This window comes from Anarrhichthys ocellatus, unplaced genomic scaffold, assembly GCF_004355925.1.
Source record: "Anarrhichthys ocellatus isolate YVR2014 unplaced genomic scaffold, GSC_Weel_1.0 scaffold21, whole genome shotgun sequence".
Classification (NCBI taxonomy): domain Eukaryota; kingdom Metazoa; phylum Chordata; class Actinopteri; order Perciformes; family Anarhichadidae; genus Anarrhichthys; species Anarrhichthys ocellatus.
Genome location: NW_022280051.1, coordinates 5,856,078 through 5,882,757, shown reverse-complemented (window position 1 = coordinate 5,882,757; position 26,680 = coordinate 5,856,078). Strand labels below are relative to the sequence as shown.

The 26,680-nt window shown below is 44.9% G+C and overlaps 1 protein-coding gene across 17 annotated transcripts in view; it reads right to left on the bottom strand.

Moving 5' to 3' along the window:
- The window catches only part of celf2 (cugbp, Elav-like family member 2), a 166,943-nt gene that overhangs the window by 36,275 nt on the left and 103,988 nt on the right, over window positions 1-26,680 (bottom strand). For all 17 annotated transcript variants that reach the window (XM_031858810.1, XM_031858814.1, XM_031858819.1 and 14 more), the window contains one exon: window positions 15,445-15,527. In XM_031858810.1, coding sequence (XP_031714670.1) covers window positions 15,445-15,527 — 83 coding nt within the window. The remainder of the gene's footprint in view (window positions 1-15,444; window positions 15,528-26,680) is intronic.

The following is a 26,680-nucleotide window of genomic DNA, read 5'->3' as shown; positions in this document are numbered from 1 at the left end:
CGAAACTGTGAACTTCTGGAGTAAATGACAATCAAGCATTCAGCGGCTGAACAATCCTTTCATCTTCTTTATCCGGTCTGCTGTGACTCCCCATTTTCTTAAAACCGAGGAGACGTTAAAATGTCGATTGAAGATGCGGTCCGGCCGATCAGGAGAAAATTCTGGTTGCAATGAGTACGATAGCGAGGTACAGATTGCATGTTCATACCAGGTGTACATGGGGTCTAATGGTTGCATTTCCACTCGTCTTTTTAGATACTGGATATCTCTCTGATGTGGCCAAGAAGCAGTTTAATGGAGCTGAATGATGGATGTGTTTTTAAGGTGTCGGTTCTTCTTTTATGGAAAACAAGAAAACACTTCACAGATGAGAAGGCTTTGTCACCTCTCTCGCTCTACCTCTACCTCCTTCAATCTCTCCTCCTCTGTCCCTTTTTTATTCCCTCCATCTCTCTTTCCTTTATAGGAGATTATGTGGCTGTTTGATCTGCGGGGAGACGAATGACAGTGATTCTCCAAATCTAGCCCGGTATCAATCACACTCAGAGTCAAATACCAGCAGAGAGTGTGAGTGTGTGAGTGTGTGTGTGTGTGCGCCCCGTCTTACCCATAATGCCCCTGGGCTCAGTCACGCTGTGACAGAAGGCTTTGATCTTCCAATTCTATCACACACCTTTATCCCAACCCTCTCCCTCTTGCTCTCTTCCTTATCATCCTCACTCTGCTTTTTTTTCTCCATTTTCCAGACCTGTCCCAGACACACACACACAGACACACACACACACACAATGTCTGTCCGTTGATGAGTTCTCAAACCTGCCTGATCAATGGCAATGGTGGAGGGGGGGAAACAGAGAACCTGACACTGCAGAGCATTACGGATTTCCTCCAAAATAAAACCAAAACCAAAGAACAAATAGACAAACAACCACAACACTGCAGCTATGAAACTAGCCAATCATGGCACAGCCTGTGACAAACGGTGTGAATTTTCTGATGGTTGAACTGTGATTTGTGATGCATTTAGGCCAAAAATGTCTGCACGAAGGGAAAGGAAAAGAAAAAGTACAGTAATAATAGTAATAGTAGTAATGAAATTTAAAGGAAATTCAGTGATGGTTGAATGCTTTAACTTCTAAAAATCTAAATCTAAACAGAGAAGGAAGGAGAGAAGGAAGTAACAGACGGTGACGGGGACATGGTGAGATAAAAAGGCTGTCTGAGAAAGACAAAGAATCAGAAACAGAAACAAAGAGGAGAGAGAGAAACAGAAGGAGGGAAGAGGGCCGAAGACACTGGACAGACGGGGATAATAATGGTGGCCGCTTCAGGCTGCAGCCTCACTAAAGTATCACTAACACAAGGACAGACAGGGACATGGGTGAGATGTGTGTGTGTGTGTGTTGAAGCCACATCAAAAGAAAGAGAAAGTCACGTCAAAGTAAACCTGGAAGTCACATCAAGTCAGTCCTCGTTAATCCCTTTCAAAGTCTGTCCTCCAAAGGCAAAAAACAAAAAACAGGAACCGCCGCGCCGCCGTCATTCACTCCTGAAAAACACAGCCAAAAGCTGCCCCCCCCCCACACACACACACACACACACACACACACACACACACACACACGTAAAAGAAAAAGAAAGTCTGTCTGCTATTCAGGCGTCTCCTCCTCAGGTCTGTCTGCCCAGAATGCCCGGCGGGTTCTAGGGGGGGCGGTGCTGTTGACACGTTTGATCTCGGCCGAGCTTCCGCCGAGGTCCCACAGCGCCGGGCTCTCCTCGCGCTTTCCCACAATTCCACAGTGCCGTTTCTTCTCTGCCCGGCAGGCCCCCACGGCCGCAGTCTGCCATTCATTATGCGCTCAGCGGGATCCCGGCAACACCACTCAGTCCTCGCCGCGCTCGGGGCTCATGAAAAAGCACAAAGTTACACCACGTAGAGCCGTGTGTGCAGCCGGCAAGACGCTGCGCTGGCATTTACCTTTGCACGTGTATCTGTCTAGTCAGGAGGCCTCTTAATCTACTTCCTGTCTCCCAACAACCCTTCTTCTCTTCTTCTCTGCCCCGCCTAGAACTCACTTTCTAATAATCAATCAGAACACGATTTACAGGGCGGCTGCACAGTTAATGACGTAAGCGTGCATCTAATGTAATCTCCTGGATGTTGGGTAGCTTATTATCTGCTTGTAACGCGTCCGCGGTGCACTTCAAGTGGAGTGTCGTTTTTTTAATCATACTTGAATTTGCGTTGTTACAAACTGCAGCTGTGATTGACTGAGTCACGCTGGGCACCGCTTTGAAAATCGATTAACATTTCATTAAGATGTTAATGTGCAAACTCACACCGCTAACAATGAGCGGACGAGCCGCCGTGTTGCTTAATAACTACTTTGGCGGGAATAACAACTCCTGTTTTTTTTACTGCTCTACAATTACTGCAGAGCAATGTGCTACATGTACTAGCCCGACTGTAAAGTTGTTATATTATCTGGATTTATAGTTCGTTGAGCAGCAGCTACATGTGCAGCAGAGTCGGCGGTGTTTGTTTGCTTATTCGTGTCGAAATCAAATTTGACTTAATGACTGCATTCATCTTACGCGGGCGGAGATATTCTCATTTGGCTCAAGTTCTTTGGAGGTTTGGAGTTCTTCCTCCTGACGGAGAGCTTCATAAAGTCTTCATCATAGCCAGCTCAGTAGATACAATATCTCTCTTATGTCCTGTTAGTTTTAGCCATCGGCTAACACTGAACTTTGAGTTACATGTATGTGAACGTGTAGTGTGATTGTGAATGGATCGACTTTCAGGATGAACTGTGAGTCAAATAATTTAATAAAAACTTAAATCCTCGAAAGTGAAAAATAATCCCGTCAGATTTGAATCACTGCGACCTCGTTTTTTACTGCACTATAAAGGATCAGTAGTTGGAAAATCAAAATTGGAAAAAAATGATTGTATGAACACAACATTTTTCCAAGTGTCCACAATGTTGCCAATAATGTGGGTAAATGCTCCACATGCTCTATATAATATATAATGATCTATTTAAATGTAACAACCTCTCCTGCCCTCGACTCTCTAATCTCTACAAACAGCCTGCAGTTCAGTCGAGTTTCGTTGAATTGTTGTCACGTGACTGTTGCTCTCAGCCGAATCACTCGAGGCTTCCCAGTTGCACTGAGGAGCGCAGAATTTAATGTTTTTTACAGGATCTGGTTACTGCTAATGGTTTGTTTTGGGCACAATTTTAAATGAGATTAAATATCATAATTTCCATTTTAGATTTGGTTATTTTCCCCAATAAAAGCTTTTGTAACACATGATTCTACTGAAAACCATTAGAAAGTTTAATATATCCAACATTCATTTCTGTTTCTACAGCTTCTTGCTATGATATATGATGTATTATTACATTATTATATGTGTTACTACAAGGTTTTGTCGACTTATCCTACTGGCACATTGTCACAGTTCAGCTCCACACCCTCCCTACTTGTCAGTCACTCCCTCCTCATCAGTCTAAACTCCCTTCACCTGTTCACTCACCTGCCTCTGATTAGTAATCAAGCCCCTCTATAGACTCCTGCCTCCCAGACACATTTGCCAGATTGTTCTTTGGTTCTATGCCAGACTCTCCAGCACACTGTCACGGACTGCTCTCCTGTTACCGATCCTGCCTGCCCCTGTTCTACCCGCCTTGCCTGACTCCCGGTAAACCCACCAGCCTTCTGATCCTGATCTTGATTAACTCTGCCTGCCGTATCTGGAAACCCTGCCTGCCCCTGTTCTACCTGCCTTGCCTGACTCCCAGTAAACCCACCAGCCTTCTGATCCTGACCCTGTTTGAACTCTGCCTGCTATATTTGAAGTTAGTAATAAAAGCCAAAGATCTCTGGAATCCTGTGTGTTGCATTTGGGTCCATATACAACCCGTTACACACATAGAAACATTAGCATTCATTTAGCATCCGTTTTTATGCACCTGACAAACGGAAGTCCAATATTCACTCTCCTTTAGCTCCGTTTCTGGTCTCCACTGACTCCTGAATAAAATATCTGGCTCTTCATCTGCTGTTTGGCGCCGAGCAGGAAGCGGTTTTACCAGGGCTGGTTTAATAATAAGAGGCCGAATCAAACAGCAACTGTGCTGTGAAAGCAAAGCGATGATGAGCGAGAGCAGCCTCTGTGGGTTTCGTCACTATTAACAATAAAATATTGAGTAACTGACCTAATTAGTCTGTGAGCATGACAGGTCAGGATTGTCGCTCTACGAGATTAGCCTGTCCGATCACCAGGAGATATTCATCTCAGTAAAAAGCCAGATGAGTGGAGCCATAAGATCCACATTACACCAGAGGGATCAGCGGGCAGCCAGGATGGATTTTACGACCTTCCAGTTATGGGACGGTCTCTTTTATTAGCCCTCCTTCCTGGCTAAACCCCCCTCCTTCTTTATCTTTATGACCTCATCATTTGCAGAGACGTCCGGCAATCAAGCGACATCCGTGCTACTAACCAACCCCTCCCCTCGGCTGGCCGTTAAACAGCTCCTTCCTGGTGAATGGCGTGCAGGAAGCTCTACACTTCCTAAATGTTAACTGCTGCTCAGGGGTTAACGTGATCCCAGTCTTCCAGAAATGCCCCGGTGCTTAAAAGTTCAGGGGTCGACTTCTCCTGGAGCCAGAGGACTAACTTGAAGGCTCACGCTGGGAATAGGTGTGTGTGTGTGTGTGTTGTGCGACGGAGTGTGTGTGCTCTGTGCCAGCCACCTTCACATGACCAGAGTGTGTGTGCCAAAAAACTGGGGAGTGCACATACTGTATGGCACCTCCCTCTCCCTCTCTCTTTCTATCTGTCGGGGTCTCTCGCTCAAGCACAAACACACACACACGGCGACCACACACACACACGGCGACCACACACGCTTTCCCCTCCCTCCCCTCTGAAGGTGTGACGGTGAGCTGCTAGGTCAAAGTCAGGCAGATGGCCCTCGCAGTCGGGATTCAATATCAGTGACCGAGACGGTACGACCGACCACAGAGACACACACACACACACACACACCTACACACACACCACGAAGGAGCCACTGCACACACTTGACCTCTAGACGGTGGTGATCGCCAATAACACAAATGTGTCACCTGCATTATTTTTAAAACAGTCATTGATACTTTTTACTAGTTCTTCTAAAGGAAACATCTTCTTAAAGACTTTTGCACATAAAGCTGGTTAAACTAAACAGAGTTTGGGGATGTAGTTGTTGTTTTAGATTAGTGGTGTATTTGATTTTCTTTGCAATATGATCAAGACAGAACAATGTATTTATAACCAACACATTCTCACTATCAACTCGTAAAATACAGACGAGGTCAGTGGCACTACGCTTCAAACTGAGGTTTGGACGTGTCAGTTTCCACTCGTAAAATGCATACTGTCTTTTCAAAATAAAGATCTGTGTCAACAGTATCTGCTGGTTACATGCATACACACTCTTTCCAAAAATAAACTTCCAATGTGGGTTTACTTTTCGGCTCACTTACGCAAAGACACTAGCTGGTTAGGTTTTCGAAAAGATGGTGGTTTTAGTTAAAATAAGTGTTTTTTATGTAAAATAAGTACGCTTGTTAAGCAACTGGAGTTAGTGAAGTTTGGAAGTTATGAAACAAAACTACAGTAGAAAGAGTCAACACTGCCTTTTGGTTTCACGGGACACTAAGCGATCTCTTAATACGTGCGTTCTCTCTAGTGACCACCAGGGGGCGACTCCTCTGGTTGTATAGAAGTCTATGAGAAAATGACTCTACTTCTCTCTTGATTTATTACCTCAGTAAACATTGTAAACATGAGTTTATGGTCTCAATCTCTAGTTTCAAGTCTTCTTCAATACAGCATGATGTTCATTTAGTACATTATGGTCCATTTAGAGTCAAATAGACCATAAAGCAGGGGATGCTTTAGGGCGGGGCTACATGGTGATTGACAGGTCGCTAAAATGCCTAAAAATGTCTTAATAGCTTCATCCTTTTATGTCACTTTAAAAAAACAAGATGGCGACTCGAGGCTCAAAAACTGTACCAATGGGTACCGTCATGTCCACTTCAGTCAAGTTAGTTGGTGGTGTACTTTTGTTCTGGATATTGTGGAATATATCAGCTGGTAACATATAGTCTGTCTTCTCAAACAACTTCCATTCGTTTGATTAAACTTCCTGTGAAGACTATGACACCTGGCTTTAAACACCTGGTTTCCTTAAATGAACATCAAAAAGATAGAATTAAAAAGTCTATTTCAGGTGAGCTCCCCCTCTCCAACACCAACAGTAAAACCCAAACTGCACACACACACGCGCACACACACCCTCTGCTTCAACACTCTGACAGACACCTTGATACAGATAAAGAGTGACTGTAATTCTCACTCTCCCTTCAGCAAACAAAACCGCTATAAATCAAATTGTCCTTTACAATATCCCTCGTCTTAGCGGCGCTTAGCGCAGTTAGCCTACATTATCCCCACTTCATTTGGCTCGGTAAATAATTAACCCAGCGCGCGCGCGTGTGTGTGTGTGTGTGTGTGCAGAACGATTGAGGGATTTGGCATTAGCTATGCTGTGTCGTGTCTCCACACTAACTACTCTAAGTGTTTAACATAGTTAGCCCGCATTTGAAGCCTTTTTCTTCTCCCTCCCCCCCTCTCTTCGGCTGAACCAATATGCTTAAACGCCGCCACAAACTGGGAGAGAGAAGAGGGGTGAGGGAAGTTAATTTGAAACAAGCGATTAATATTTCTTTCGTTAAATAAGAGCGCACACACACACACACACACTCTGATGGTCGGTGCATCGATGAGGTTTGCCTTTCCTTCAGCACTGTTTGCGATAGCATTTGGGTTTCAGTACAGCAATTACAGCCTTTAATTGAATTGATTTCGATAATGAGCCTCTGTAATGACACCGCTGTGGGAATGGTTGTGTGTACACGTGTGTGTGAGTGTGTGTGTGGCGTTTGCAATGAATGAGCTGCTGTTGTTTTTTTTTATTTCCAGGAGTTAAATGTTATGCGAGGAGGATTTTAAAGATGAAACGAACACGCGTTTGAACCGGTCAGCCGTCTCCACAAACCGCTTGTCCAAGACCTAACCTTTCAGCTTGTTGCATAATGTCCTCCAGGCTATAACACATGAATGTTTGATGACACACGGCTCAGTGCATGATACATTTAATATCCTGTACCGCCGTGTTTCCGACCGTTTTTGGGCCTCAGCACCACCCACAACTTACTGCCCGGGTCCTCCGGGCGGTCACGTTTCACGGGGGAGCTCGTCCGCGGTGCAGCTGCAGACTAAATCAGCTGCTCTGGCAGTCGGTACGGGTTACCTCTTCTCTTTTTTCTTTTCTTAAGTGCTGCGTGGAGAGCCATTGTGATGGAGCAGCGATATGTGTAATAGGCTCGCATCTGAACAAACAGCACACATCGACTGACAAGCTGTGGACATGAAGCATTCCTCCCCCCTCGCTCGCTGCTATCAAGCAGTGCTGAAAACACACACTTGTGCACACTTGAGAGCTCGCCCAGGTATCACCGGCTGGTAAGTGGGGCTGACGCTGCCAATTTTATATGTCTTGCTCGCACCGTCTGCCATGACGGCTTTGTTTTGATTGTATTCTGAATTTATTGTTGAATTGATAAATGCCGCTCGGATCGGTTTCCTCTCACGCGCCTCAGAGGTCAGCAGACACGTGTCGGTATCTGCTCGTCTAAGTGCTGTTGAAGACGCTGAAGATGCTTTTTTTGCAGAAAATCTTCAGAAATAAACGGCAAGATATCCACAAATACGTCTGTGCAACTCAACAGTTCACAGTTGATTTAAAGACATCAACAGTGAGCTGGGAGGATATTTGGGGATGTAATCTATTGAGTGCATTGAGTGCATGTGATATACAGCCAGCGTTCAACACTTGAAAACATAAAATCACACCTTTGCTTAAAGTGGCAATAGACAAGTTTTTGCTTTAACTTTATCATAATGAGGTAAATGTTGATTGCACACTGTAATGGCTGTAGAATAATGACACCATCTGCGCTTAGATTGGTTCCCTACACGCCTCCATTTCACTCTGCAGCTTACTGTCTCCGGGTACGACCTCCCGGGAGAATGAAGGCTCCCTTTACGGCACAGAGAAAGAGGATAGCGCCTTTAATTATGAAGATAATAGAATAATAACACTTAGGCTCCGTAGGCTGGACCAAGACGGCACAACATTACAGCTTCCGTTCTTACCTTTCACAATAAAAGAGCCCATAGACTGAGTCAATGCTTAGCAGAGAGCATTTGGCTTAGCATTAGTTGGGAGTCCAGGATGTAAAAGATCCCTTGAGCTGGTGTGTATCCTCCTCTAGCATAATGATGTTTTATAAAGCATTAATAAATTGTTTATAAATGGTTTATTAACATCAAAACAGCCACTAGTTATTCACCTTATATATAGCAGACATTATTAGACAGTGGCGGCAAACAATAGAATAAGATTCAGGTTGTAAAACAAATAAGGGTTTTAAAGTTGAACCCTTTATGAACGTTAATAACACATGTATTAATGCTTTATAGAGCAGGAATTAGCCATTACTAAGAACGTTTAAGTTGCCATGTTGTATATCGTCTTCTAGGACAATATTGTACAATAGAGCATTAATAAACGATCTACTATGTTTAATAAAGACAACGCGACAACTTTACGACTTATAAAGACTTTTTGCAAAATCAAAACCCTCGTTGAGAACTGAAACTAACTAATTTTCAGTACAATGTGAACAGAAACAGATGGCCAGATACGCTTTTCTTTCAAATACGAATGTCATCAGTCAAATGAAACACGTATCGTAGAGTTGCACGCCACGGCCTGCAGAATTGCAGTCCATTATTTCTCCAGCGAGCACACAAGTTCCCTTCAAAAGGCTGGAACAGTCAGACTCTTAAGACCACAGGGGCTTTTGCATGAAAGAATATGATTTCCCACATCATTGAAAATGATAATACGCATTATCACTTACAGTCCGTGCTTCTATCTGCAGCCCTGTCCACCGACTTGAAATAATAAACGCCCGATTAAATGACTTATGTCTTTGGATTATAAATTGTTCCTTTTTAAACCTTAACCTTGCTTGAGATCACACTTGCTTTGATGGGGGGGGGGGGCCTTTGATGTGCCTTCGGTTGCACGAGCACACACAACCTTGCGCCTGTATTCTGGCAGCCGAGCGTCACTAATTATCTCGCTGGCAGAAAGGTAAGGGAGGTGGGGACCCGTGTGTGTGTGTGTGTGTGTGGTCTCAGTGCGACAGTAGCTTTTAATGAGCCCCACGCTTCTTATCAAGCTTGGCGCTCGACAAACTCTCTGATCCGCCCACATGGAGGACGGGGCTCCACTGATCGTGTCTGAAGCCCTGCCCCCCCCCTCCCCCACAACCTCAACACACCCGACCCAACACCCTGATCTCACACTCCCTCCCTCCCTTCCCTCCCCGTCCTCGCAGCCGTACTGTCAGAACGAAACATCCTTGAGAAAAAACAGCAAATCAAAGGGCTTTTCATCCTTTTTCCACAAAGACACAGAGAGATAGAGAGAGGGAAAGATGGAGAGGGAGAGATTCAACCGGACAAAAGAGAGAAAGCGAGAGGGGAGGGGAGGGATGGAGAGAGGGCAAGAGGTAGAGAGAGTGAGAAGAGAAAGAAACTGAGGATTAAGGACTGAAGTTCTCCAAGCTGGAGGACACTCCAGAGGACACGTCCTAGATTAGCTCTCACCCCTCCCTTCATCCCTCCATCTCTCCACCCAGCTTCAGACGCAAACACAGCGGCCCCCGGGGCCCTCTTGGCTGGGCGTCAGGGTGTGTGTGTGTGTCAGGGTGGGGGGGGGGGGGGGGGGGGGGGGGGGGGGGAGAGAGACCAGGCATTTAGACATCTGTCAGCCACTAATGAAAGAGTTCAATTTAGTGGAAAATCTCAAACAACCTTGTCTGACAGGGGCTGGCTGACGGGCTTTAACTTGCCGCATGTTGTTGTTGCTGCTGGTGTGTGTGTGTGTGTGTGTGTGTGTGTGTGTGTGTGTGTGTGTGTGTGTGTCTCAGCGTGTGTGTTGTGTTAGCGAGGAGGGTGGGGAGTGTCTCCAAGTGGATCAGGAGGGGGAAATAAAAAAAATGAAAGTGGTGAAAGAGGAAAAACTGTAATGTAATAAACTCTGTGTGTGTTTGTGCACATAAAAGTGTGTGTGTGTGTGTGTGTGTGTGTGTTTGTGTTAAAGAGTCATGCAGAGGTGTGGATCAGTCCGTGCAGCAGGGGTCGGGTCTTATGGCTTTAAGTCGCTCCAGGGGTACAGGGCATGTTTTTCGCCGATAGATGGGTTATGGTGGGGTGTGTGTGTGTGTGTGTGTGTGTGTGTGTGTGGAAAGAAGCGTATTTAGACCTCACTAGTGCTATTAGAGTTGGGGAGATGAACACACGGCTCTCCAGGCAACACACGCACACAGACACACACACTTAGTCTCCACCCCCCCAGAGCTTCATTAGCAGGTCATTAAAAACAACTTCAGTGAAAGCTGTTGTTCTTTGAGGAACAGTTTTGCCTCATTGGAAAGACTCCATGTGTGTGTCATACGGATGACCATGTAGTCTTGTTGCTAAAACATAACCAAGTAGTTTTGTCATATCATATGAAATTCAACTTTTCCTAGTTTACTTCTCCCCTTCGGAGGAAGGAAAACTTTCATTGTGTCAGCTGCCAGAGTTTTCAGACACAGAATGCACACTGGTCTCTTCTCATCTCCCACCGAAGTCACTCTGAACCCGAGAGCAAGATTAATTACCGTCAGCTGAGCGTGTTGTCTCGTCCGCCTGTGACGCATCGTCGGTTTGTCTTTTCGTCCCCCTCAAATATCCGTCTGAATGAACACCACGGCCATCGTGATACATGTATACTCTTCCGCCGTGAAAACATTAGTTACGCATGACATCCCCCCCCGATCACGAGCGCCCCACACTTTGGGAACTACTGTTTCAGACTTCATAGAGATGTCAGATACTAGGCTCGTCCGTGTGGCGTCCCATTTCTTTTTAAGTTTGTTGCTGGAGGAGCTGATAGCAGCTCGGCCCAGCAAGCGTGGGGTTCTTGTGATTTGCAGGTGAAGCGACATGCGGGTATCTCCTAAAACTGGGCTGACATACATGCAGAGAACAAGTTGCACTGTATAATGAAATGCAGAGCTTGCTGTCCTCTCTGATGGAAATCTACAGAACCAAAATACTAAAAGGAAGAGTCTGTTGTGCAGGAGTAGAGTCCACTACAAAGGGAATACGTTGGTACAAACGCTTATTCACTTTCTTGTAGAGAGTTAGATGAGAAGATCGATACCACACTCATGTCTATACGATAAATATGAAGCTACCTCCAGATGCCAGTTAGCTTAGCTTAGCACAAAGACTGGAAGCAGGGGGAAACAGCTAGCCTGACTCTGTCCACAGGTTACAAAACAGGCCTACCAGGACCCCTAAAGCTCAGTTATTAAACACCTTATGTCTTGGTTGGACAATCTGTCCAAAGACGACACATTGTGGACATGTTTCTTTGCAAAAGCTGTTAAAAAATTAACGTTTTTGACAAACAAAAAGCCTTTGCAATGAAACAGCCAGTTCCTGTTCTGACCTGCACAAACTGTGGAAACATGACTTCATCGCTGAAGTGTGACACGACTTGAATATACACTTTCTGCGTGCATTACATCACGTATACGTTTGGTGCTGACAGAGCTTCGGCAGAGACAGCTGGGGAGTGATGGAGGGAGATGTGGAGCAGCCGGGAGCCGGCAGAGGAGCAACCGCAACTGCTGTCTGCTGCTGATTTCCTCCTGCGAGAAATCCCGAATCTCAATCCTTTTTCGCTCTCGTTAACGCCGCCGTGCAGGGACAGATTCATCACATTAAGCACAGACCCCTTCACTTAATGCCCTCCTAAAACTGCTCCTGCCCTAAACCAACATGGCTGCCGGCTGGCACTGCCAATACCGGTGCCCTTTTATATTCTCCAATTTGGTCCCCGTCCAGCTTTCCACTCTGATTGCATCTCTCCCTGTTAGGGCCTTGGGTTTGGGAGGAGAGAGAGAGCGATGGAGGGGAAGGGCGCCAATACAAACATTGTTCCGCTGGCTTTTTACAAGCCAGGAGAGCGGGGAAGTTAATAAGCAGGTATTGGTTTTTAACTGCGGCCCGTTTTATTGCTTTGCCCTCGAGCGTGCTGGAGTGCTCTACTCCACCTTTTTCCCCCGTCCATCTGCCCGTCATTCCGCTAACCTCCCGTTCAATTTTCTCCCTCTCGCTGTCAGCTCTGCCTTTTGTCTCGCCTCGCCCAGCAATTAATTCACCGTCCTCACCGTGCGCTTTTTTTTTTTGGTTGTTGTCCGCCTCTAGCCGACACCTTCCCCTCACCTTTCTCTAAATTCTAAGCTGAGGTAGAGACAGTTTGAAAGATTATAAACCACTTACTGATCTGTCATTATGCCAGTATTGATTCTTGTGTTTTTGCAAGTGTGCGTTTGAGAGTGTACTGTATTAATTGGTCACGTGCCGGTATGTTAGGTTTAAACCACATCCGTCTGTCAATACTGGATGTTTATTGAAAATCGGATGTCAGCCAGACACTGTTTTCCAGCAGTGACATGATGAATATGATGCAGGTTTAATTACGTACATATTGTGCTGCTGATCAATGTCGTCTGGGTTATAATGGACAGTTTTAATTTTCCCTGCTCTCTGAAGCTCTTCTGCACTGCCAAGAGCAGTTTACTGGAGGCTGAGATCTCCAGTACTCCCAGTGAAGCATTTAATCTCGCAGCCAGGACCTGAAGTTTCTCACTTTGTAGTTTCATCTTTTAATCCTCATGCCTAACTAGGGACATTTAAGGTTCTTTCATTTTTTATTTTTTCAATCATTTTGGCTCAGTTTTTGGCGAGGGTGTGAGTTTTTTTTCCTCTCAGCTCCAGTAATGAATCTATAATAAACTGTGTCGCCAAAATAGAGACTCTATGGACCAAAATGTCCCCATAGAAATCCATCAAAACCACAATCTTTGATCCAGCGGCCATTACAGCATGAAGTCATGCATTCTGGTCATTCTGGTCTTCATTGATTTGGATTTATTTGATCGATTAGTTGTTTTTTATGTTGTACCTATGGGCACAACTCTGATAAACAAAAAAAATGAAGTGGTGTTTACGTGTGATTCTTTTAGTTGTCAAAATCGTAGGAGTGATAATCAACTAAGAATTCATGTAAACAAACATTTAAAGGGCTAAAACTGAAGATCTATGAATATTTGGTAGTTCCGGACTGACGTTGGTTAAAAGATGTATTTTATCTAATACTATATCAGTCTTTTGACGCAGACATTTTGTCCTATCAGCGCGACGTTTTTAAAGAGATGCACAAGGGTTAAATCATATTCTAGGATTACAGCAGCAACCTTGGGGCCGTGCCTTTCATAATAAAAACAGACGCTGTGATTGGCGGGGCTCGTTGGCGCCTGTCTGAGAGCAAGATATGAAGATCAAAATATTCTAAAATGAATGAATGAATTCAAATTTAATTAATCTTGTTGAAGGTTGAAGAACCCTTGACTTTATTCTGCCCCCCCCCTCCACTTCTGAAACCAAACTAATGCCCTCGCAGGCATCTGCAATCCAAACGTGGTGATATTTGACTTCAAAAGGCCCCGAACACAAGCAGCAGATAGAGAAGCTGGGGAGCAGGAGGGATGACCAGACGGAACAGAGGGAAGGAGATTGTTGTGGTGTAGAAGAAGGCGATTTCATGTTCCTATAATCCTGAAACTGCTGCAGTAAGTGTCCTCCCCAGGGCTGTTTCACACCTCCAACAAAGGGATAAGTGACTAACCCTCACGGCGCAGGAAAACAGACCAAATTTAAACATACTTATTCCACGAGCAATTAACAAGGTGGCTCTGTGTAAAAACAACAAGCTTGACTCTGAGTCGGGAACCCGAGCACAAATCCCGCTCACAGCTCTTGTGGGATTCGCAGCATCCACCTCGTCCTGCCCAGGAGGGCCGTCACTCAACCGGCACTCAACTGATGGGATTCCAGTTTAGCCGGTGCAGCCAGGAGGAGAGGCGGGAGAGGCGGCCAACAGCCCGAGCAGAAGGGATCTGGGGGCTTCTAAATATCCACCCAGGGCTAAAAGAGCGAGCGCGCTCCAGCCCACTTCCTCTATCGCTCCCCTGGGCCTCAGCAGGGAACAATAGTGGAGAATGGACCAGACAGCATGAAAGAAAAAAGCATTGCTACAGCATCAACACACACACACACACGTTTATAGCCAAAGCTCATGCACGGGTTTCAAGATGTGCAGAAACTAGGTGCAAGCACGTAAACACACACTTTTTAAAGAGTTTTTGTCCTCAAGTGGCGCTGTAGAGTCTTGATTATTAAAACTATAAAACAAAATAATTATTTCACCACAATATGATTCCACTGATAACAGAAACACATTTCGCTACTACAGCTAATAACATTCTAGCTCCTATAATAATGTTTTTAGGAGATTCTTTCTTTGGCTGAACACAAACCTGCTCGCTCGGCCTGCACATCAAATTATCCGATGTGTTGATGAGGTGTGACCACAACGGTCAAATCAAAAGGACTATTTAACCGCCCCTTGGTTTCCAATTCCACATATCACCAATTGATGGTAAAAGGGGGCAATGTAGACGAAGCAGGTCAGTTAGGAAACACATTCAGCATGTTTGTTCGGCCTCAAGGACACAAACGATATGTTTTCACTTTAAGGGAAAGCAAAAACATTAACGATGGCTCTTTTGCAAAGAGTCCTAAAACCCGGCAATGAGTCAGCAATTCTTGCACTTCCTGTTCCATCGTCTTGAAGTCAATGTTTTATTTAATGTGTTTTTAAAATACGTCAGTAAACACCCCTCTGGTGTATTTTGAAGCTTATACGTGTCTTAATAAAAGGCTAAATGAAGTGTTGAAAACGTCACTAGTCCTTCCTCTCATGTGACCAGCAGGCAAAACACCGGCAACCTGAAACTGAAGCAACTAAATGGAATCCAGCCATCACTCATTTTAATAACATCTCCAGTGATACAATGGACTCTTCACTATCATCTCAGTTCTTTGCGCTGTGTTTCACAAACCAACACAGTCAGTCGCTCACCTGCTCAGACTCTGAGGCACTTTGCCCCTCGCATGCTTGCAAATGCACTGTGGCAGCAGTGCATCCCACTGATGTTCGTACCAACTAGTGTATTCACACACACACACACACACACAGGTCGGGGCGGGGCCGCCTCAGGGTGCTGCTGTAAGTGTGTGATTAGAACAGAAAGTAGGCAGAGGAAGAATCCAGGACACGCACTCACCCCTGTTAAGGTCTTTATGTTATGCAGTGCATTCTGGGCTTCAAGGGCAGCTTTCCTTGTGTAAAACGTGACAAAACAGCAGCCTGGGGAGAGAAAGAGAGACACAGAGAGAGAGAGAGAGAGAGAGAGAGAGAGGGGTGATGAGCAGGAGGAGCAACAAAGAGCAGTTTCTCTATTCATCTCCTTGTCATCACCTGTCGACACTGGCAGACGCTGAGTGAATGTTAAGGACGAGACATCAGAGCGGAGAGAAAAGCTTCTTTTGGATTTGTTTCAGTGCTGATGACTTGAGGAAGTGAGCGTGCAAACAATGCAGAGACACAGAAGGGTTGGCTCTTCATTAATCTGCTGCAGTAATCTGTGCTTACTCACTCATTCACTGACGAAAGTATTTAGTCATTTGTGTGTCTCTCACGCTGCCTCGCTCATTCGCTCACTGGTTCACACCCACGAGGGTTATTCAGCCACCTCGCCAACTCAAAGGACTGAGGCGGTTTTCTTCATGTGATGAATTCGCACATCAAAAACATTTTAGACATTTTATCATGAATACTTTCACATATTATATGGCGATAAAAATGTTTTTTTTCCAGAACGTGGTGTATTTTCCTGAGCATCAACCGATAAAAACGTAAAACATAAATAACAGAGGCTCCGCAGTCCCAAACCTATATTATAATAAACTTTAATTTCTCTTTTCAATCTTGACAAATGCAGCGCAGAGCAGATCCACGCCTTACCTTCTTACCTTTCACAATAAAAGCACTAGACATATACACTGTGTAACTGTTTACCTGAGAAAAAAGTCACTGAGAGCATTTCGCAAAAAAGGAAATTCAATAAAATAGCTTGCAGCAGCTTAGGCTATGCAACAGTCATTTGTGCAACTGTCGCAAATTCACATCGCCGCACATTGTTGTTTCAACAGCATTTTAAATACAAAGTACAGTCTGATTATCAGGCCACTTAAAAAAGAAAAAAGGTATTTTTCCTGTGGTTTAAACATCCTTGAAAACCTTAAAATGACCAAGCAAAAGCTCACCAAGTTGCCTCCTCACTCACATACACCGTAAGTGCACTTAAACACGTGTGCACACACAAACACAGCGAAGGAAAGGATTAATCTGTGTGTAATCCCTGCACAGTGGGACGGTCGTGGGTCACTCCCAAGTCAGCCCGTAAACCTGCAGAGTCAGGCAAAAAAACCCAGCAGGAGGATATTCAGGGCCAGACACAGAGGTGTGACTCTTCACTTCTTCCTCGTATGAAGAGCCGCTGTCGGAAAAACATTTGTAAAAATCACGGCCTTAGTCTGTATTTGTGTCCTTGTGACTGAGACTACAAGACTGAGGAGGACGGAAGGATGAAGACTGTTTGAGACAACCGTAAGATAATATTCAGAGAGAAAATTAAAAATGTCCTAAATTAAAGTCGTAAATTTGGAAGAAAAAAAATGTGGATTTTCTCTGAGATCAAAGCGGTGAAATTCATAAATTTACAAAAGAAAACTCAAACATTCTCTGAGATTATAAAGTCATACATTTCTTTTTATTACAGTCTGAATATTTGTGGTATTACAAAATACTCTAAATGTCTCTAACTTTAAAAAGTGAAATGATTAATTTTGTGTCACAGATGTCCTCAAATTGAATGTTTTAGACATTTTCAGGAATTATTTACAAAATGTTTTTTATCCAGGATCCCAAAATCTATTTACCCTATCACAACTTATTCTGTTAAACCTGATGCAGTCATCAAATAATAAATAATCCCAGAGAATCTTTACTTCTCAGAATTATTACTATTTTGTGCCTACAATGTGCCCAACACGTCATCGTATATAGTTGCATTTGAACATAAACGCATCATGTAAGCAAACATTCTGGATAAAGATCCTTCAACTCAAGTTGTTAAGTAATGTGACTAAGACACTGTGTGCACTTATTGTGCTCCAGTTGAAATGAACTGGTTGATCAAACTATGTAATGGAGACTAAACAGCCCACTTTGAGACAGTGGTATAAACAAATCAAGTGCAACCAGCTAAGCATTCATATTTTATATTATTTACAATCAGTCCTTGTTGACTTGGTTAATAAGGTTCATTCATCATCCTCGGGTGAGCCACCGGTTCTGTGCAGATTTAAGCTGCTTCTTCTTCCCTCCAGCTGCTGCAGGTGCATATGTTTGGACCTTCTGCCTCCGGCGCCGCTCATCTGTTCAATTCGTCGTGTATTTATTTGTCCAGAAACGAGCCGAGTGCACCATTGTTTACATCTGCTTTGTTGGCTTCTCCGTTGTGTTTACGGCATAAATCAAGCTCTGCGGTGGTTCCGCTGCCCACATTGCACACACACGCCGGCCCTTGTGACACCTGCCCTGCGGTGCATCTTATTGAAATCCAGCAGTGAGCATCTGGAGCGGATTTGGCATCCGAATCCCACGGTCCCTTTGATGGGGCCGGGAGCGTAATGGATCTGAATTCCTGCGGTGTCCTGTGGGTGCCACGGCTGCTGAAGAGTTGGCCCTTAGCCTAGCGTCGGCGACGTGATCGGTGTTGAGATTCAGCTGCTGCGCCGCCCGTGTGTTAGTTACTCCCGGCTTAAGGTTCTCTTCTACGAACCCCAGCGTGAAAAGGCAGCTCCGGGTGTCACTTCGCTAAACCCTCAGCCCGCCACTTCTACTATCAGTTTTCATTTAGCACCGAGGGTTTCACACCAGCTTCTACGAGTTAAAGGCACGGAGATAAGAGGGGGAATTAGTCACGACTGACAGACGATCACTGGGTGAAAAAATTCATACAATTTATTCCATGTAGGTCACCAAAGTGATATGGCTTTTACACGGAAAAAACTTAAAGTGGTGGCTTCCACTTAGTGTAGATCTCTGGCAGTTCAGCTTTGTCTTTTCTTTTCATTATCACGATGAAACCTGGACTCACTGAGGTGAAAGTTGATGAAGTAGTACTAATATTCTTGAGTTAAAGCACTAACACTAATATGGACAATTTCAGGTGAAGTCACAAAGCTAAATAAATATTAGCACACGTAAGAATCAAAAGTAAAAGTGTTATTAAAGTGGAAATCATTTCCAATGAAAGTTGAGAAAACAAATAAAATGGAAATCCTCAGCTGAGAAACACAACGGGACCACATGATGAAGGCTTACCTCGTCAAATCTCAAATTAGATAACAATACCAGAGAAAATGGTCCTAGTTGTGGCTTGAAATCTACCCACTGAAGCAGCATATCATACAAACACTAAATTTAAATCCTCATTACTGGCTAATTACTGTGGACTTCTGCTCACCTCGACGCTGAGCTGAGCTCCGTTTGGAGTGATGTGAGGTCACGTGAGGTCACTATGAAGTACACGAACAACGCTCATTAACAGCAGAGACTAGTAAACACATATTTGGCCTTTTGTGGCTGAACACAAAGGGCGCAGGTACTGAACCGTCTCTGCCAACGCTGGGAAGTTTACCGCGGCATCTCTACGACAAAGACAACACTTCCTACCTGCCAAGTCGTAAGCTCTCCATGTTAAATAACAAAGAGGCACGCTGGCGCCGCTGAACGGAGCACGGCTAATAAAAACCTGCAGAAAAGCTGTTCCGCTCTAACAGGTGAAACAGAACCGAGAGGATAGTAATGACAACACCTGTGCAGGTGTACCGTGGCTTTATGTCAGAGTTTTATAGAACCAGAGACCCAGTTTAAGTCCTGCTTCCTTGTGTTAATTAACTGTATGTAAAATATATATATTGCATCAAATCCATGTCTTTCTCTTCCCGCAAAATGCTTTCAAACGTTGGATGACTTTACAAAATTTCATCCAATCAAGCCTGTACTAGCCTGCATCATGGTTCAATGTGAGGCTTCCTGCATGCATGGTGCAGAGTGAATGCTATGTGAACACACAGTCAGTCTTTTAGCATCGCTTCAGTATTGCGCACTATAATTCCTTATAATTCAAGCTCCGGCCACCAACGGCACCGCATGAGTCTCGGCTGATAGACCCGCGCACCCTGAATTACGATGGGTGGCATTCCTTGGCATATCTGTACATGGGAGGGTTAGCTGTTTTTGGTGTTAGCATTAGCGATTCTGACAGTGTGTATAATGTGCAAAGGGGAAAGGCTGGCTGATCGCGCTGCCTCGTGCCGCTGTGTGTTGTGATTCCCGCGGCGTACAGCCGGGGCCCGGGAGCCACGCCGGCGTGTGACGGATCATCCCAGGTGGTGGGCTGTCAGGACGAGGATCAAAGAGCAGAGGAGTGGACCTCACACACACACTAACACACACACTTACACATTTACACACACAGACACGTTCCCTGCACCTGTTTAAGAGTCAGCACACTCGCCGCTCACACACACAAAGCAGCAGAAAGCCAATAAGAGCGTGCATAATATTTTAATCGCACGTCAGCATGTGGGCTTTTTTATTTTATTTACAGAGAGACGTACCTATACGACAACCTTGAAAGAAAAAAGGTGCTGCAGACGAGCATGAATAAGCTCTTTCCATCAATCTGTGCGTCTCTTTTCTCGCAGCACAAACATTTACCTGAAGGCCGAGAGGGCTCTGAACGGGGAGTTACACTCTCTGCTTGTGCTGTTGAGGAGGGACACTCAAAAAACACACACCACAGATGCACACACACTCCCACAAAGGGGGAGAAAATCTATTAGACGCTGATCTGTGTGTGTGTGTGTGTAACAGAAAGAGTAAGAGTGAGGCAGACGGAGAGGACGTGGGAAAGGAGGGCAGAGACAAAAAAAGAGAGCGAGAGAAGAAGAAGAAGAAGAAGAGGGGAGGTGAGCGGAATAGAGAGCAGAGGAGGGAGATGCCTGTTCATAAATGCTTCATGGCTGCTGAAGGGGGCCTTTGACTGAGAGAAGACCCACGGCACCCCGCCTCTGTCAACACGTCTACCTCCTCCAACAACAGGTCGACCCCCGGGCTCAAGGCAGCAGGGCTGCAGAGGAGCTGGCGTGTTGAGGAGCAGCCTTTGTAAGTCTCTGGTATTGGTATTTCAGGTCGATAATGCGGCGTGGTACTGCAGCCCGTCGCCACAACTTTCCTCTCTTTTGTACATTTAATTATTTAATATCTTTTTGTTGTAATTTTCCCATTTAAGATGGAACATCCGAGTCTCCCCGGCCAGAGAACAGGTGGACGGGTCATCTTAGCTTAAGCAGCAACTAATCTATTTTAAAGACTTTCATTAGTCAGGGTTTTCACTGCAGAGTGTTCAAGAGACTTTCTCTTCTTTTCAGACACATTGTTAATTTGATTCTCGTGCTTTCTAGTCAGATGTGTTGTTGGAGTTTAACAGTAACTGTAAAATCAGGAGAGCATGTGTCACTAGCTACCGATCCGTACATCCTGCCAGATCACTACTGCACATGTGCAAACTAAATTATAGCTAAATTATAAATTATAAAGCCAAAAGGATGTATTTGAATAATATTTAGAGATATGTGGACGGAAAATTATCCGGGAATTCGTAAAGAAATCGCGAGAAAAAACAGTGTAAAAACATAATTGTTGTGTTTTTGTGTCATATTTTTCCTGTTTTCCTTTCCCTGCAAATCATCTCACAACCACTGAGATTCATCTCGCGGGTCCAAACCTGCAGGTCAGTAACTGCAGCTCTTCTCAAATGTTTGGGGGCCGAATGAGCACAGACGGAGGCAGGTGGAGGGTGAAAGATGGAGCAATGCCCTGCAGTCCTGCACAATGGCAGCATAGTTTATTAAAATGGGGGAGAAATAAAGACGCGAGCAGGAGGGGGGGGGGTGTGGGTGTATCAGAGCGCTTCACCCTTAGCCCTCTCACCCGCGGCTGGCTGCAACCACCGCGGTGACTCCCTCTCTCCCTCCATTACTCCGCTGCCTTTTCCTTCCCCTCCACACACCTTTTGACCTCCGGGGTTCCACTCAACCACTGACCCGCATTAACTAAACTCTGCCACAATTACTGCTCGCACAGGCCTCTGGGCGGCATGGGATACAAACTCCTCTCTCTACTCCCCGCCCGTCTCTCGCTGTTCTGTGCGCCTGTGAAAAATGCCCCTTAATGTGTATAATTTACGTGTGTCAAAGAGCCGCTGAGTGACAGCAGGGAAACGGGGGAGAAGAAAACGACAGAGAACACATTGTGAATTCGACAGCGCAATAAAGAACAGATTGTCAGATGGAAAAATAGGGAGAGGATGAGTGGATGGCTTCAAATAATGCCGCATCGCTGACGGGCATTTGGCTGACGTTCTAATCCTGTCGACGCAGGAACCGGTCCAGCTCGCAGCACTTCGCAAATCTATACAATCCACTGGTTACTTTGGTGGAAAAGCACCAATGTCACACCCCCCCCCCTCTTTCCGTAAAATCCAAAGCCGCTTTCTGGCTGACCCCGAAGAGCTCGGAGAGGAGAAACATAAACAACCCCAGCTCTGCAACTTCGCTTATCACCGAGCAACTCTCTCTGTCGCTGAGGCATGCAAACGTGTAAACATTAGGGTGGAGGAAAATCCACACGCAAGCAGACTCCCATTAAAAATCCACCTGCAGCTGCTCTCTAATTGGGCCTGGGTAGCCGGCTGAGGAAAAGAAGCTAACGCCTAGTTAAAGGCGATATAATTGGCCACTCTGCTTTTGGAAAGAATGAAATAAACGAGTCCTCCGTCTCAGGTCGGCCCCGTCTCAACCGGATCCATTAGAGCAGATAATTGTCTTGGACGGCAGAGCGCTCGCTCGGCGTTGCCACAGCCGAGCGAGAGGAAACGTTGGCTCGCCGTCTCAAAGCGGACGTCTGCCACCGGGACGAGGTGTGGGTCCCTGAACGCGGCATCGGAGCAGCCCGGGGCATGCTGGGAGATTTTCATCTGAGCAGTGATCGGAAATCAAATGCTGTAATCTGCCCGTCGGTGCGTTTATCTCCAGCCGTTTTATTTTCTTTAGCTATCGCAATGACATTCCAGGTTAGAGGAGACTAGAGATGATGGTTTGATGTAAAATGTATTTTAGATGTCATTGATTGTCCTTTTGTTTTGAAGGTGGTTTGTATGAGGGAGTGAGGAGCATTTATTGCACTTAAAGAGGAAGATCTTCGACGTTCTTTGTGTCGATCTTTGGTGCTAAACACTCGCGGCTGTGATGTGGCTCCTGCTCTTCCCCAGAGATCGGCTGTCAATCAAACCGGGTCGGTGGCTGCCTGTCGTCTCTGTTCTCCGATTAGATTTTTTGTCTTCCAGGTGGCCCTTTTTGTCTTCCATGTTGTCTTTTTCGTGCTGCAGTTTGTGCAGCAACACGGAGCAGAAAATGGATTCATGAGAATATATCATCGATTATTGTTTTTTGTGAGAGGGATGTGAAGAAAATCTCTCACTGTGACCAGTTAGATGTTAGTTTCTAACTAATATTGCAAGTTCAACTTAAATTGCAATCATGAATTCATCTTGTTTCACATGAAAATAATCGGATAAAATAATCCTTGTTTCAGTCAAACCAGTCTTCTACAGACATAATGATCAATTCAAGCTCATATTTAAGAACATACTACATTAGATTGATACTAAACATTACTTCGTAATATTCAAATATAATTATGTCATATTTATTGATAACAGCTTCAGTTGGCCTCCAGGTAACGTTAAAAACATGGTTTGTCCGCTCTGGGCTACCGTAGCAGCATGGCGGACCCGCTCCCTAAGTAGATATGAAGGGCTCATTCTAAGCTTGTGAAAACTCAACCATTCTTATTTTCAGATGATTATACACCAATAAAACATAGTCATGAATATGCTACACACAGGACCAGTTTTCCACCGTTTGGGAAATATGTTTGTTTTCGCCGTCGAGCTGGAATGTGAGAAGACTTCTCTCTCATGGACGCTCTGTGTTAATTGATAGCAAGTCATCATAACTAAACGACTAGACAGTGGTATTAATCTTCTCATCTAACTCTCCGCCCAAAAAAGCAAATACGAGTATTTACCAACATGTTGTGCTATTCCTCTAAAACTCAGACGATTCTGTTCAGCAGCTGTCAGTGATGTACATGAAACACTGCAGAGCTACAGGTCTCAAACACGAGTAGATCACCGAGATAGTCCTCATGCAGGGAGCACAATAACAACAGCCAACAGAATGAACCGATGGTAATTAACTGAAGCCGGCCACAGCTGTCTTTATGACAACAATACATATTTACCTCCATGCAGTTATGATAAATCATTGTGCTCTTTCGAATCACATTCACAACAGAAGAATGTAATAATCCCTCAGCCCTCGTTTTGCCTTTGTGTTATCTGCAGGGTGGACGGACAACATCGCTTTATCAGAGTCCTTTCTCTTAAAAATCCTCCACATATGATTCACCACAAGGTCTCCATTCAGATCCAATTGCACACTGAATTATGTTCTGATTTATGTTGTTATTTTTGAATAATCTCCAGGCCTTGTTGTGCACAGCGACTCTCATGCAGGAGATCGTCTGTTAATGAAGACATTAAACTTATTCTGTGCATGTGTGAACTTAAGTGTGTGTGTGTGTGTGTGTCTCGGCGGCTCATGTGGGCATGCTGTATCATTAAGATAAATGACATTACGCGTCCCCTGCCAAAACACACAGACACACACACACACACACACACACAGAGACACAGACACACAGCACCAAACCCGTCATGGCGCTTAAGGTTGTGTTTTAGCAAAAGGACCATTTTCTGTTTACCCCTCTGGCTCTCTTTGTCTCGTTCTCTTTTTATCTCTCCCTCCATCTCTATCTCTCTCTTTCAGCACAAAATGCCAAATTGCTCCATTTCTCACTCGCCTCCCCTCCTCCCCAGCTCATCCACTCATCTGGTTATTAACTCCAAACACATTAAACCAACAGTGGTGCCGCGATATTCCCCAGACTGTCCTCGTCGGAGTAAAAAGCCTGAATGCACACACCTGGGTCAAACTGCGAAATGGATTCCGCATGACGCACAATGGCGACACGATTTAATGCCTCAGGGCCAGAAACAACTAATCTGGGATATTATAAAGAAAGAAAAGCTGACTGGAGTTTTGCCTTCTCACTAACCTGAGATCATTAAAATTATTTGCAATATGGATTTTTGGAGGCTGATGCATTTGGAGTGAGGATCTCCCTTCAGACTCGTGTTTGCTCGAGGAGTCGTATCCTTGTCAGGCTGAAGAAGCCTCTCAAACAGCACTTGCGCTAGAGGATGACAATAATAAAACAGAAGGATTACGCTGATCCACAGATATCCACTTTGCGGTTTGACTTGCGGAACTGTGCTCCAGCCGTAGCTCTGAGCGAGCAATAAGTCTTTGGGTTTTTATCTTCCACGTCCTGTAATTAATCAGTAATTTATTCATAGCTGTCCGAGTCCAATGTCTGCCCAAGTCTGATTGCCATTTTAGAACAATATTTTAGAGCAAAGCGGACATGCTGCTTCAATCGAATGAAAAGAAAACAGGTAGCTTTGAGTCAGAGACTGATGTGGACATGTAGTTCATGTACATGTAGGTACAGTATGCAAGTCAACCCGATGACCATTCATTCCCATGGGAACCTCTGTGATCTACGATGTGTTTGCACATCGTAGATCACATTGTTTTACTCCCGATTTTGCCTTGAGTAGACTTAAGTTAACGCTTATGTTTCATCTTTATTTAGGTAGATGAATCTGGAGTTTCGCCTACATCCTCTAACGTTTAACTCCTGTTTGCAGAATAATGCTTCAGCTCATAAACCTCGTCTTTACCCGCTTGGTACTGCACATGTGCAGATCTCAACAGAGATGAGAAGGAGTCAAGATGGCTGACTCCTTAGCTACTTCCTCGAAAAAAAACCAACGTGTTTAATTCATTTTTACCAGTTGCCTGATCGATCAAGTTGAATTAATAGATTTACTCTGAGAACATAAACAGTTCTTCTTACTCACAAATCACGGAAAGACTAAATCTCGACCTACAAAGTTGGACAAGGCTCGGTCTCCATAAATGCATGAGTTGAACGTCTCCTTTAGAATCCTGCGCTTGCTTAATTCCCGCCGTGATTGAATGTTTACCATGTTGTGCTGTTTTTCGTCTTTTCGTTGTCGACGCTCTTTTCTGGACCAGCTAATGAGGATCCAAACAAAACACCCAAACACATAAACAGAGAAGTCGTAAAGCCTCGTAGCTGCGGCCGAGGAAACTTTTCTCCTCTTCGTCTCAGTGGGACTAACAAGCTCATTTGAAGCAAAACTGCTGTTTCACACAAAAAAGAAGAGGGAAAGTGCCTCTGGGTCGCCACCGGGGCATCAGAGCGGGCTCATTTGCCCCCAAAATGGCCGAGCTGCTTTTCAAACAACACCGGCGCTAATTTAAAATAAACACGCCGAGGGAAGAGAGGGGCTTGCAGGCAGCACAGCGAGAACAAAATAAAACCGAGGCGTACGGAGGGAGATTGTCATAGGAGAACAAAAATAAAAGGGATGGTAGGTGGCTGTGTGTGTTTGATCCCCGGTAGAAGTGGCGGTGAGTGATGCTCTTGACTCATCAGCCACGAAAAACAACTCATTTCAAGGGTAGTGAAGACGGAGCAGGAGATTTGAGGGAGCTGTAGGAAAAGGAGGAGGAACTTTGGCCTTGTGTTGTTTTTTCTCTTCCTCCTCAGACGAGGAGACTGGTGGGAAGAGGAGTCATCTCAAGGCTAAAAGACTCACAACACACAAAGCGCATGACAAGTGTGTTGGTGTGCTAAAAAAGAAAAGAAAAAAAGAGTTGATTTGGGTCTTGGCAGAACGCTGTCTCCAGGCTTTCATAAGCTCACGTGACTCAGTCAGAACGAGAGAGAGAGAGAGAGAGAGAGAGAGAGAGAGAGGGAGAGAGAGAGTATAAACAGAAGCAGACTGTGTGTGTAGGTGCAGAAAGGTTAACGACGCCACAGCTTTTAGCCACTGAAAATTAAATTAAATTTCAGAACTCGACAGCATGTCATGATCTAGAATTCCTGTCGCCTCGTCTGCCTCTCCGGCCTTCCCCGATAAAGCATTCCGTCTGTAACGCATTATAAAGATACTTAGAATGCATTATAATCTGTTTATAACAATGTTTAATCATCTTCAGTCTTATTAGACATTAGATCAGCTAATCATAACCAGGTGGCAACCTACGGTCCTGAACAGTGAAGCCAAAGCTTCATGTGTTAAACCTGCATTCTCTCTAGTGTCCACC